The sequence below is a fragment of the Etheostoma spectabile genome, chromosome 12 (assembly GCF_008692095.1).
Source record: "Etheostoma spectabile isolate EspeVRDwgs_2016 chromosome 12, UIUC_Espe_1.0, whole genome shotgun sequence".
NCBI lineage: Eukaryota > Metazoa > Chordata > Actinopteri > Perciformes > Percidae > Etheostoma > Etheostoma spectabile.
This window is the reverse complement of record NC_045744.1, coordinates 5180222-5194527: the sequence shown is the minus strand read 5'-3', so window position 1 is coordinate 5194527 and position 14306 is coordinate 5180222. Positions and strand designations below refer to the sequence as shown.

Genomic DNA, 14306 nt, shown 5'->3' with positions numbered 1-14306 from the left:
GAACTCATATTAATGTTAAAAAAAAATCATAAAGTAAAATTTTCATGCAGCAGGACGTTTAAAATCCATTTCTAGCCAAACGAAAGAGCTAACTGTAATGTTACACACCATTTTAACTCAGAAAATATGTTCTCTTGTATTTAGAGTGCATGGATAAATTAAAACTCGCCTGGAAGGAAACATGCTTTTAGTCCCATTTAGATCACAAGTGAGTGGCGCACTTCAACAAGAAATGATCCTGACGACCAGAGATGGGAAGTAACAAAGTACAAATACTTTGTTACTGTACTCAAGTAAATTGTTCAGATACAGTGGTGTGAAAAAGTGTTTGCCCCCTTCCTCATTTCCTGTTCCTTTGCATGTTTGTCACACTTAAGTGTTTCGGAACATCAAACCAATTTAAACAGTAGTCAAGGACAACACAAGTAAACACAAAATGCAATTTGTAAATGAAGGTGTTTATTATTAAAGGTGAAAAAAAATCTAAACCATCATGGCCCTGTGTGAAAAAGTGATTGCCCCCTTGTTAAAACATACTATAACTGTGGTTGTCCACACCTGAGTTCAATTTCTCTAGCACACCCAGGCCGATATTGCCACACCTGTTCACAATCAAGGCATCACTTAATAGGAGCTGCTTGACACAGTAAGGTCCAACAGAAGATCCTTAAAAGCTACACATCATGCGATACCCAAAGAAATTCAGGAACAATTGAGAAAGAAAGTAATTGAGATCATCAGTCTGGAAAGGGTTATAAAGCCATTCCAAAGCTTTGGGAATCCAGCGGACACACAGTGAGAGCCCTTATCCACAAATGGCGAGACATGGAACAGTGGTGAACCTTCCAGGAGTGGCCGGCCGCCCAAAATACCCCAAGAGCGCAGCGACGACTCATCCAAGAGGTCACAAAAGACCCACCAACAACGTCCAAAGAACTGCAGGCCTCACTTGCCTCAGTTAAGGTCAGCGTATGCCTCCACCATCAGGAAAAGACTGGGCAAAAATGGCCGCATGGCAGAGTTCCAAGGAGAAAACCACTGCGAGAAAAAGAACATCAAAGCTCGTCTCAATTTTCCACAACACATCTTGATGATCCCCAAGACTTTTGGGCAAACATTTTGTGGACCGATGAGACAAAAGTGGAACTCTTGGAAGGTGTGTGTCCAAGTTATCTGCGTAGAAGGAACACTGATTTCATAAAAAGAACATTATACCAACAGTAAATATGTGGTGGTAGTGTGATGGTCTGGGGCTGTTTTGCTGCTTCAGGACCTGGAAGACGCCGTGTAAAAGGAACTATAAATTCTGCTGTCTACAAGAGATCCTGAAGGAAAATGTCGACCATCTGTTTGTGTATAAGCTGAAATGAATTGGGTTCTGCAGCAGGACAATGATCCTAAACACACCAGCAAGTCACCACCGAATGGCTGAAGAAAAACAAAAATGAGACTTGGAGTGGCCTAGCAAAGTCCTGACCTGAATCTATTGAGATGTTGTGGTATGACTTAAAAAGGCGTTCATGCTCGAAAACCTCTAATGTAAGTGAATTAGGACAATTCTGCAAAGATGAGTGGCCAAAATTCCTCCAGGACGCTGTAAAGCCTCATTGCACGTTATCGCAAACGTTGGTTGCAGTGTTGTGCTAAGGGTGGCCCAACCGTTATTAGGTTTAGGGGGCAATCACTTTTTCACACAGGGCCATGATGGTTTGTATTTGTTTTCACCTTTATAATAAACACCCTCATTTACAAATTGCATTTTGTGTTTACTTGTGTTGTCCTTGACTATTGTTTAAATTGGTTTGATGTTCCGAAACACTTAAGTGTGACAAACATGCAAAGGAACAGGAAATGAGGAAGGGGGCAAACACTTTTTCACACCACTGTATCTATTTAATTTTGTGAGTTTTTACTCCGTACATTTTTACCACGGACATCGGTACTTTCTACTCCTTACAGTTTACAAAATTGGCTCGTTACTTTAGTCCCAAATAATTTCAGTAGAGTTACCTTTAAAAATGTTCGGGTCATCATAGGAATTCAATCTAATTGGATGGGAATAAACTTTGCACTTTCGCACCAATACAAGACGACTCGACATTCGCGGCAAATCAATCGCGGCTTGATGGCGATAACGTTAGAATAGTAGTATGGATGGCGACATGATCGAAAAATGAAGAAAACATTGTGAGTCTGACATATTACATTTATTATTGTTAGCACTCCATGTTCAAAAATGTCCTACCTGTCAGTTCCTTTCTTATACGCTGCTGCCATCCAGTGGTTGTCAGTTGTATCTCTAAAGCATGGGGAACTTCTTAAAAAATGTATGTTTAGTAATTCCTATTTTTCTTTTCAGAAGCCATATTTGACCACATGCATGTAGATTCCTTTAAATGTTAAGGTGAAGATTAAAAAAGAGGAACTGGATCTGTGAATTCTCACAGAATCACAACTCAATTCATATCTTGCTGCTCAGTCAGGATCTTATTAACCTGGAGTCCCAGTCTCTGTCAAAATAATCATATATGTGGGATGTTTTAGGCATATTGGCATCCATTTCAAATGTAGCCAATGGCACATATTTTGTCCACTGACGTTCCTCAGCATGCTCTCTAGTAACGTGTGTGGTCCAGGTACTTTGGATAAGAAATGGTTGTCATTAGCAAGGCTACTTTTATACTTTAGGTAAATTTCCAAGCTAGTACTTTGTTACTTTTACTAGTATCTGTACTTCTACTTGAGTGCGGGAAGTGTGTACTTTTGCCATCTCTGCTGACGACAACAAAAATCACCTGCCAAAAGATAAAAACAAATTTAGAGCAGACTTAGAAACTAAAATACCAGATTTTTTTTCCCCCCGCACTTGCCTCTCAGGGCTTCCGTAGGTACTCGACGTACTTTGCCGAACTATAGGATCTAACTCAGCTGTCTGTCTTCTAAACCTCTCACCTTCTTCTCATTAACCATCTGTTGTCAGCCTATGTGACTGTATGTTTTTTTCATCCCTGTCTCCTCACTAGGACACTCCTCTGGGCCCCAAGCCCCCCTCCCCCGACTCTGACTCCTGCCCTTCGTCGCCCAAGCCCCCCGCCTCTGTTAGTACTCACCCCTCACCCACCACCAGGCTCTGTCCTGCTGCAGAGGTTTAGCTTGCTCTCTGATTGTAGCCAGTCACCATTCACTGTAGAACAGGCAGTGACACATGTTGCAGCTTATTGCAGGGTTAGTACACAGGTATTAAAAATCTGGGAATATGCAAAGAAAAGGATTTGTGTGTGTCATCTCACATATTCAGATATTTGTTACAGTAACGATGTGTATTTTAAGTGTTATACACCAGTAACCTCTTTTGAAGAAACAATTCGCACAACCAAAATTTCTGCGTAAAAAATCGGCACTCTGCTCTTGCTATTGCATCACCATTTATTTACAGAAAACAAACGTTTTGGTTTAGGCCTGCTCAATTAATCCTTATAAAATCCCAATTTGGATTCATCCTGTTTATGATTTAATTAAAACATATATATATATATATTATGGATTTTAAAAAAATCTAATTTTTAATTTATTTTTTTGATTTAATTTAAATGTAATTTGATCACAAACGCTACTACTTTCTTATGTGAGTTTTAAACATAGACTGTATAAAATAGGCGCTGCGATTCTCTCCCTTCTCTTCATTGGAGCCTCTATGTCTACAGGCTTGTGGTGATGCACAATGTGCCAAAATAAATCGGTTTGGTACTGTCAATTGTTTTTTTTTTCCATAGCTCATGTGTACAATAAACATTGCACTTCATGAGAAAAAAATCATGGCAGAATATTATCACTACTAAGCTAAAAAATCATGATTCATATTTGTAGATTATAGAGTGTGTTCTAGACCTACTCTATCTGTAAAGTGCCTTGAGATAACTCTTGTTATGAATTGATACTACAAACAAAATTGAATTGATTTGAAATTTTCCCCAAATCATGCAGGCCTATTTCAGTCCCTCCGGACCTGCTAAAGCTGGAGCAGAGTGTGGTATTTTTTCCCTTTTGTTTCAAGTGTTATACAGCAGAACTAAAGGTACAGGAAGAGAGTCAATTTGAACTTGAGCCTGTGTATAATCCCTGTTAATGAGCTGTGCTGATGGGCAGTGTTGCAGAGGAATTGCTTAGACTGCACTCGCATGAGTTGTTGGGTTTATTACTGGGTTTGTTGTCTGTGTTGCCCCAAAAATTGGCCTGTCTATTTTTGTACCATCAAGTTTTTCTAATTTATTTAAATTTGATGTCTCTTCTGGTGTTTAGTTACTTGCCTTACTTGAGTGCGAACTTTTGCCCTTCATGCTAAATGGCAGTGAGTTGTGGTGGTGGTGTTTTCCAATCATAAACTCACTCATAGTGATTGATGTGTATAAGCTGCTTCTTTAGAGTGTGTCCTAATGTTTTTTTTTTCCTTCTCTCCAGCCGTCTGAAAAGTGCGGCGTTCTGAATGTGACAAAGATCACCGAGCACGGCAAGAAAGTACGGTGAGTAGCACGGACAAAAACGAGAACCAGAGTTGACATTTTACTGTTTCATAATATGCGGTAAGTTTTAAAGGTTTCCTGTGAAGATTTCGACCTCTAGTAGCCCTATGGAGCAAATTGATTAGATTAGATTAGATTAGATAATACTTTATTCATCCCACAACAGGGAAATTCCTTTGTTACAGTAGCAATCTCAACAATAAGAGCAGAAAACAAACCGACAAACAAGTAAACACACAAGAAAAACAGGCAAACGGTAGACAATAAGCAGAAGGTAGACTGAAGTAAAGTGGCATCAAATAAAGGTTTTGTAAAGTAAAGTGCGGTTGCCATAGTACAAAAACAATATTGCAGTGTAAGTAAGTGACGTTAAAATTAAATTGAATATGTAATTAAAGTAATAAAGAAGAAGTAGGTAACCATAATATGAGTTATATTCACCTGTGACCATAAATAATATTGAAAAAGTAAGTACTTGTAATGGAAAAATATAAATACAGATAAAGATATACAGAGACTGTGGAATAAATGAACAATAGGAACAGAAACTCCAACATTATCAGGTGCAGGTGTTGTAGAGTCTGACAGCGGCCGGGATGAAGGACCTGCGGTACCTCTCCTTCTTACACCGTGGGTGTATCAGTCTACTGCTGAAGGAGCTGCTCAGGGACCCCCCAGTGTCATGTAGGGGGTGGGAGGTGTTGTCCATGATGGATGTCAGCTTGGCTAACATCCTCCTCTCCCCTACTTTCTCTACATGGTCCAGAGGACAGTCCATTAGCTCGCTCTCCTGATCAATCTATTGAGTCTGCCCCTGTCCCGGTCCGAGCTGCCCCCCCGCCAGCAGACCACAGCATAAAGGATGGCGGAGGCCACCACAGAGTCATAGAAAGTCCTGAGGAGAGTCCTGTACACTCCAAATGACCTGAGTCTCCTCAGCAGATGGAGGCGACTCTGGCCCTTCTTGTATAGAGCATGGGTGTTATCAGTCCAGTTCAGTTTATTGTTCAGGTGAATACCCAGGAATTTGTAGCTCTCCACTACCTCAATGTCCGATCCCTGGATGCTCACCGGTGAGAAATGGGATGTTTTCCTCCTAAAGTCAACGATCATCTCCTTCGTCTTGATGAGTGGATTCCTGTTTTTATAAGAATAAAAGCTTCTTTTTTTCACATTTTCTGGAGCGATAGAAGTAATTATCTTACTGCTTTTGAAAATCGGGTACACCTCAGTTTCAGTGCCAATAACATGATGCTTTTTACAATAGGAAATTTAAGGAACATACACATGTTTTTTTTTTTGTTTTTTTTATGCTGAATAGTGGGAGGGGTACTTTGTGTACTTACAGAGTTTATGAACTCTTTATGAACTCTTTTTCAGGAAGAACTGGACTTCTTCCTGGACAGTGCTCCAAGGATCCACGCTGCTATTTGCCAAAGGCCAAGGAGGCGGGACCAGCTGGGTTAGTGACAGAACTCCTTTTACCGTTTCCATACAAACACAGCAAGATCCTGCCTAGACGAAATAGTCACGGTTCATTCACACAATGAGATGTACAGCTGTGCCTTTTTTTTTTTTTTTTTCTGCTTTGCCTATACAGTGTCTAAAGTTGACATTGGTTTGTCGTGTCACTGGATGGGCGTTGGGGTTGAATTTCTTTTTTTCTAGATATTACCTTTTCTGTCTCTTTCCGTGCCTCCATCTCTATACCCTTGGCTTCCCCCCCCACCCCATCTTTCTTGTCTCCATCCCCCTTCCATCTCTCCATGCAGCTATACTACCACAGGGACTCCTTCCCTGAATTTCTCCTCTCACTGTTGAGTAACTGGAGGCCGTCTGCTAGGAAACGTCCTGTTGTCTCTTATGGCTGCTCTGGGCTGGTCAGAGCCTCTTCTGTATGTGCTTCCTCCTTCCTTGGTGTGCTTCTTTCTCCTCCTCCGCCTCCTGTGCATGACACCTCCCTCCTGTCTGTCACGACCCCCACCCCTCTGCGTGTCATTAGTCACTGGAATGGGCCAAAAATTAGGGACAATATTACTGCGTTATTATTAGAGATGGTCCGATCATTTTTGCTTAACGATTCCGATACATGCGGCCGATAGCAAATAGTATCATATCACACTGATTGTTAAAACAGAGCTAAAAAGTTGTACTGGAAAGATGTTGCCCAAATTTTAGGTGTAAGTTAAAAAGTTGAAAGGGGAATCCAAATTTTGAATCTTAGTCTGTCCATGTCCTCCATTGTCAAAGCAGCATAATTGTTCTCATCTGCACACAGATTGTTGCCTGGTTGAACACTGCACTCCTACAGTATATGAACAGGCCATGCTGTGTGTTAATCTGCCCTCCTTTGATCTGTTTCCTCTCTCTGTCCAGTTCGGCGGCGCTCAGTCCAAACCAGAGTTCACCGTGGATCTGCGCGGCGGCTCGGTGGAATGGGCTTCCAAGGACAAGTCCAGCAAGAAGCACGTTGTAGAGGTGGGAGACATATCTGGCTTGTTTTTTGATCTGTGTAAGTGTTTTTCAAAGAAAATTGAAAACACAAATTTTCGAACGTACACATGTTTCACCAAAACATCTTCCCGAGGCTATGTTGCAGCAGCACTGTTGCGCTTAGCACCGCCCAAGATGATTGTGATTGGTTTAAAGACATTCCAATAAACACGTTTATTAGAGCATGTTTTTCTCCCATCCTGGAATGTTGTGTGGACTAGCCAGACCTTCCTCCACAGCGCTGTCAAGGAAGGTCTGGCAATGCAAGACTACCTTTCCAAAATGTTAAAGAGCTCCTATTATGCTTTTTCTTTTTTTCTGTTGGTGTTATATAGTTTTTTTATGTACATGATAGATGTATAAAGTACAAACTCATATTTCACTCCAAATGGAGCTTTCTCTCCCACGGACAGCACCTTTTCCACACTGCCTTAAACGCCTTGCCCACGTTCCTGTTTGAAATTCCTCCATTTGTGATATCACTGATTAAGAAAGCCAGCCCAGTTTTTCTAGGTGCTGCCTGGCAGAGCACAGCCCGCCCCGTGGCTTGTTTGAATTTAGTTGACAAATCACGACAGAGTTGGCCAACTGACCAATCACACTGGACTTTTCAAGAAAGTAGGCCAAGATCTCAGACAGACTGTTTCACGTGGAGGCACTGCAATAGGCAATATGAGAAAAGTTTTTTTTTTAAAGCAAAGCATGTAAACCTATTCTATGAGAGCCCAAGAGTACACATATTACGCTGAAAATTAGTAAAATAGGGGCTCTTTAAATTCCAAAACACTACGTACATATTAAAGATGCTTCGGGTTCTTCTTCTATTGATTCCTTTGGGTCTTTGTCCTGGCTGCAGGTGAAGACTCGGCAGGGCACAGAGCTGCTGATCCAGTCAGACAACGACGGCCTTGTCAACGACTGGTACAGAGCGCTGCAGGACACCATCAGCACCCATGTGAGCAGCCTACACCTTCATCCTGTCCCAAAACCTCTTTTATTTATATATACATATACTGTATATATAGACTTTCATTCAATACTTTCATTCAGTATATTCAGATGTTTATTCAATATATTCAGACTTTACATCTGTGTAATAATTTTCTAAACGGCATGCCATATATATATATACATATATATTATACTCATATATAAATACATACACACACAAAGACGCACTAAAGACTGGATGCCGAGTCCTTAATGTAGATCAGTGTTTCTCAAATGGGGGTACTTTGGAGTACTGCAGGGGGTATTGGAGATTTTAATTGTACATTTTAAACATATTAGTTCCGCATGATTCCTAAAAATAAGTACGTTCTATAAAAAAAATGAATGAATTTAGTGATTCTGAACATTCAAAATGTGGCATTTGAGTGTTTTAGTTAGTGTTGTTGTTTGGTAAATCCAAAATGTATTGTGCCTCTTTATTAAGCTAGGTATTGGGGGGGGGGGGGGTTCTGCCCAAAATGTGCGTGCTGGTCAGGGGGTACTTGGATAGAAAAATATTTCAGCAGGGTTTATAATGAGGGAAGAAGATAGAGAACCACTGATGTAGATAAAAGAAAAGGAAAGACTAGGAAAGCACTGCAATTTGACTTTTTAATATAGGTAACAAGGAAATTTAAGGGAAGACGCCCTTTTTCAGCGTGTATTCTGGCAGTTGCACAATCAATATACACGGTTGGGGTTAATTATAGGTGGCCGCAACCAGCACAACAGCTACATCTCATCATAGAGCTATTACACACTGCTTTTTGTAATAAAAAATAAAAAAAGTTTTAACTCCAAAAAAGAATGACAAGCAAAATTAGTTTTGGATGACGAGCATGAGAAAACAAACCGTAGTGTGATGAATACAGTACATATACTGAAGGTGTTTGAAGTGTAATTAATGGTTATGCATGTTGTTTTTTTTAAAGACACTCTACGAATTCACTTGGACTAAAAGTAAACTAAACTAAAAATAAGTAGTTGATTTCTCACTTGTGATCAACAGATCAAGTTTGTAGTTGGCTGCCCTGAGAGTCCAAAGGTTCAGCAGAGAGAGCTTTGTAATACTATGGTGTGTGTGTGTGTGTGTGTGTGTGTGTGTGTGTGTGTGTGTGTGTGTGTGTGTGTGTGTGTGTGTGTGTGTGTGTGTGTGTGTGTGTGTGTGTGTGTGTGTGTGTGTGTGTGTGTGTGTGTGTGTGTGTGTGTGTGTGTGTGTGTGTGTGTGTGTGTGTGTGTCTCGCTCTCTCTCTCAGGCCTGGGAGTCTGATGAGGCCATTGAAGAGGACCTGCCGGAGTCGCCCGGCGTGGAGAAACACGACAAGGAGAAAGATCAACGAGACTCAAAGAAAGGTCGAGGTCTGTGTGCCGTTTAATGGTTGTGAAAAAATGTTTGCTGTATTTAAAAAGTATAGAAAATGTTGTTAAAAAACTGATAATAAATCATCAAAAAGTCAGAGATTTGATAGTTGACTTAATTGGAAGAAAGCAAATATGATAGTAGGGCTGCACTATATGACGGAAATATCTAATTGTGATGATTTTGGCTGATATTGCGATTGCAATATAATTCACAGCATTGTAGGGAATTGTCATTTTTGTATCCTTATTCTAATTTTCATTCAAAAATATTTGTAAAGAAATTGGGATTAATTGTGCAGGCCTACAGGACAAGTGAGAAACTGAACAGAGCACACCCGGTACACATGACTTAAAAATAAAAGTGTCATAGTCCACGTGTCCCACTTGCTCTATAAAACGACTGCCTATCAGTTTCATTTCCTCAAAGCATCATGGCAATCAGTGTGTTGAGACGAGTGGTGGACAACATGTCAAATCTGTCCTCCGCAGCCATGAGGACCTCCACCAGCATGGACGTCTCGGAAAACAAGAAGACCAAACACAAGCTGAAGAAGTTCCTGACCCGCCGTCCCACCCTGCAGGCCGTCCGAGACAAGGGCTACATCAAAGGTACCGGACCATCACTTTGACTCAGTAGCACAAGCTCTTCTCAGATCTGTGGGGGAAAAAGGCTCAATGTTCCGGCTTTTCTACTTTGGATTATGTGGAATTCTAAAAAGGTGTTACAGGCAACAAAGTGCAAAAAGTTGATTCATTCTTTGGGGGAAATCAATAAAACCCTCATACGGCAAGTAAACAAGGACTTTGGACTGTTTTATGATTGCGGTTTTGTCTCTGCGTGTCTTCAGACCAGGTGTTCGGCTGCAGTCTGTCCAGTTTGTGTCAGAGGGAGAACGTCACAGTGCCCACCTTTGTCAAGATGTGCATCGACCACGTGGAGAACACTGGTGGGTTCAGATGTAGCAGACCTGAGTTAGAAGGAAAGGGATCTGGTATCTTTTAATGCTCCTGTCATAAAGAAGGGTGGCTTTACTGCCTCATGATAACACAGCATGTGCACCGTCACTGTTCTCTCCTGGTGCGCCAGGCAAATAAAAACAAAGCATAGAAACTAATTTGCATTACTGATAGAGCTGTAACAATCCCAAATGTTGCTGTGCAATTTATTATCTCCGAAATAAGTGCAAATAACAATACAATGGTCTCTTTCAGTTAAATTGAATTAAATATTCATTTATGTATTTCTTTTTCAGACAAATTAAAGTTCCAGGGTATATCTTTTGGTTCTATCACTGTCATGTGACCCAGATAATGTAATAGCACAGGTACACAGACTATGACGTAAACCATACCCTTTTACACTGATTGTTTTTATTTCTTTATTTTTTTAATTATACTTTATTAATCCCACAAGGGGAAACTACACTTTACACTCTGTTGTTATTACACACATTACACACAGGCCTAAATTTCACACACATGCTCAGGTCCCATACATGCACTAATGGAGAGATGTCCATGGAAAGGAGCCCCGAGCAGTTTGGGTTTCAGTGCCTTGCTCAAGAGCACCTTAGCAGTGCCCAGGAGGTGAATTGGCACCTCTCCAGCTACCAGTCACACATTGTCTTTTCTTCTTAAATGAACAATTGTCAATTACCGTCAACAGTCATACCCATTAGGACCTAGGCAAATGTTAGCAATTCACTGCGGTTAAACAAAGAACTGGTGATTATGTAAAAATAAATTGCAATAAGACAATCATGTAATGCTTGTTACAGGCCTAATTACTGAGCTGATTAATGGTTTCCTCCCATGATCCCCTGCAGGTCTGTGTATAGACGGGTTGTACAGAGTTAGTGGGAACCTGGCTATCATACAAAAACTCCGCTTTGCTGTCAACCACGGTAAGTTACTGCCCTTCTTCACAGCATGAGAGAAAACCTGGAGAATCATGTGAAATGGGTACATTCTGGCAGGGGTTTTTTTGGTCACATTAGAGCTCTTGCACACTGCCTGCGTGGCGTTTTCAATGTCCGCACACCAGAAACGTGTCTGACGCGCTGCTGCTGGCCTTGTCTGTACTTTATTTTGTCAATATGTTTTTTGTTTGTACATTTGTTTGCACATATTTCAATATGTATTTTTGTATTTCAATTCCCTTTCCTGAGATAATAAAGTCCATGTTATGGTTTTATCAGAATCCAATTGAAATACAACTTAAAAAGGAGTTCAACCGAAAATGTGATTAATTAAATGTACTTGAGCCAAAATGACATATAAACATCTTTTTGTGTTCTATACTGCCTGGAAATGCTTCCGACACGCTAGCATGCACGCGTTTTTGGTGCAGGTTGAGCTGTGTCGGAGACGTGAGCAGCACTGTCACTCTAACCTGTCAACATGGCAGCCAAAAATAAAAACGGATATGCCACGCAGCTGACACGCTCACGCCACGCAGGCAGTGTGCAGGAGCCCTTAGACTTTTTAAGTGTGTAAGTCCTTCTGACTGAAGGGTTTTTGTGTGTGTGTCCAGATGAGAAGGTCAACCTGATGGACGATAAGTGGGAGGACATCCATGTGACCACTGGAGCGTTAAAGATGTACTTCAGAGAGCTGCCCGAGCCTCTCTTCACCTACGCTCTCTTCCATGACTTTGTCAGCGCCATCAGTACGTGTTCCACACAGCTGTACCACTGTATTTCTTCATGCACTCACTCACACGCTGAAGGGAGTGCACTGTCTGTTACTAAGCCTCTTTACTTCAGGGAATGTACTGCTGCAAAACCCCAAACCACCATGTTGCTGAATTCATGTCATGGACTTTAGCTCAAAAAGCATTATTTCCCTAGGAGTGCCTTATGCGATTTTGTTACAGATGTCGGGCTTACTTGAAAAATTTATACTGAAAGCAGTGGGATGTCCAATAGTGAGGCATTTGATTTGAGCTTTTATATTATATTTTTTGTCTAGTTGGGAATTCAAATGAAATGACTTTGTTTGGAAACCTCATGGAAACTTTAATGGACCACTGAAGACCCGCAAATCCACTTAATAAATAATAATTTAAAAATAGTGTAGGCCAGTAGGCCCCTGATTAGAAGACCTGAGGGACTGTAATAATGTAACGAGAATAAAATTAGGAGTGGTGTGCGACATCTTGCTGGAGTTCTGGACCAGTTGTAGACGGTAATTAACAGAGATGGAAGTAACAAAGTACAAATACGTTGTCACTGTACTCAAGTAGATTCGTCAGATATTTTTTCTTTATTATTTATTTTTGTGCCGACTTTCTACTCCTACATTATTATAGATATGTGTAATATAGTTTGTGTGTGTGTGTGTGTGTTGTGTGTGTGTGTGTGTGTGTTGTGTTGTGTGTTGTGTGTGTGTGTTGTGTGTGTGTGTGTGTGTTGTGGTGGTGTTGTGTGTGTGTTGTGTATGTGTGGTGTATGTATATGTTATGTATATGTTATATATGTATATATTATTATTATATATATATATATATATATATATATATATATATATATTATTTTTTTTTTGAACAACTAGTCAAGTAAACCTAGTGGTCCCTAATACTGTATCTGAAGTCTCTTTTATATATACCTTAGTGGTCCCCTAATACTGGATCTGAAGTCTCTTTATATAGACTTAGTGGTCCCCTAATACTGGATTGAAGTCTTTTTTATGACCTAGTGGTCCCCTAATAATGGATCTGAAGTCTCTTTTATATAGACCTTAGTGTCCCTAATACTGTATCTGAAGTCTCTTTTATATAACCTTAGTGGTCCCCTAATACTGTCTGAAGTCTCTTTATATAGACCTTAGTGGTCCCCTAATACTGTATCTGAAGTCTCTTTCCCAAAATTCACCCTTGGTGCAGAATTACAGCCACTAGACCAGTCCCACAATGAGCTTTCCTTAGGACAGTGGGGGAACAAGTATTTGATACACTGCTGATTTTGCCGGTTTTCGTACTTACAAAGCATGTAGAGGTCTGTAATTGTTATCATATGAACACTTCAACTGTGAGTTACAGAATCTAAAACAATAATCCAGAATATCACATTGTATGATTTTTAAATACTTAATTTGCATTTTATTGCATGGCACAAGTATTTGAAGAATTCCGGCTCTAACAGACCTGTCAGTTTTTCTTTAAGAAGCCCTCCTTTTCTCCACTCATTAGCTATTTTAACTGCACCTGTTTGAACTCGTTACCTGTATAAAAGACACCTGTCCACACACTCAAACAGACTCCAATCTCTCCACAATGGACAAGACCAGAGAGCTGTGTAAGGACATCAGGGATCAAATTGTAGACCTTCACAAGGCTGGGATGGGCTACAGGACAATAAGCAAGCGGCTTGGTGAGAAGGCAACAACTGTTCGCGCAATTATTAGAAAATGGAAGAAGATGACGGTCAATCTCTCTCGGTCAGGGGCTCCATGCAAGATCTCACCTTGTGGGACATCAATGATCATGAGGAAGGTGAGGGATCAGCCCAGAACTACACGGCAGGACCTGATCAATGACCTGAAGAGAGCTGGGACCACAGTCTCAAAGAAATCAATTAGTTACACAACGCCGTCATGGGTTAAAATCCCGCAGCGCCCACAAGGTCCCCCTGCTCAAGCTGTCCATGTCCAGGCCCGTCTAAAGTTTGCCTATGACCATCTGGATGATCCAGAGGAGGAATGGGAGAAGGTTGTGTGGTCTGATGAGACAAAAATAAAGCTTTTTGGTCTAAACTCCACTCTTTGGAAGAAGAAGAAGGATGAGTACAACCCCAAGAACACCATCCCAACCGTGAAGCTTGGAGGTGGAAACTTCTTTCTTTGGGGATGCTTTTCTGCAAAGGGGACAGGACGACTGCACCGTATTGAGGGGAAGATGGATGGGGCCGTGTATCGCAAGATCTTGGCCAACAACCTCCTTCC

The 14306-nt window shown here is 40.9% G+C and overlaps 1 protein-coding gene across 13 annotated transcripts in view; it reads left to right on the top strand.

The window, feature by feature from the left end:
- Positions 1-14306, top strand: part of LOC116698784 (rho GTPase-activating protein 12) — an 81354-nt gene that overhangs the window by 64243 nt on the left and 2805 nt on the right. For 7 of the 13 annotated variants that reach the window (XM_032530949.1, XM_032530948.1, XM_032530945.1 and 4 more), the window contains 10 exons: positions 3024-3098; positions 4459-4520; positions 5901-5982; positions 6897-6998; positions 7870-7968; positions 9260-9362; positions 9855-9974; positions 10214-10312; positions 11192-11269; positions 11899-12033. In XM_032530949.1, the coding sequence (XP_032386840.1) occupies positions 3024-3098; positions 4459-4520; positions 5901-5982; positions 6897-6998; positions 7870-7968; positions 9260-9362; positions 9855-9974; positions 10214-10312; positions 11192-11269; positions 11899-12033 (955 nt within the window). The remainder of the gene's footprint in view (positions 1-3023; positions 3099-4458; positions 4521-5900; positions 5983-6896; positions 6999-7869; positions 7969-9259; positions 9363-9854; positions 9975-10213; positions 10313-11191; positions 11270-11898; positions 12034-14306) is intronic. The other 6 variants (XM_032530951.1, XM_032530950.1, XM_032530947.1 and 3 more) reach the window with 2 other exon arrangements.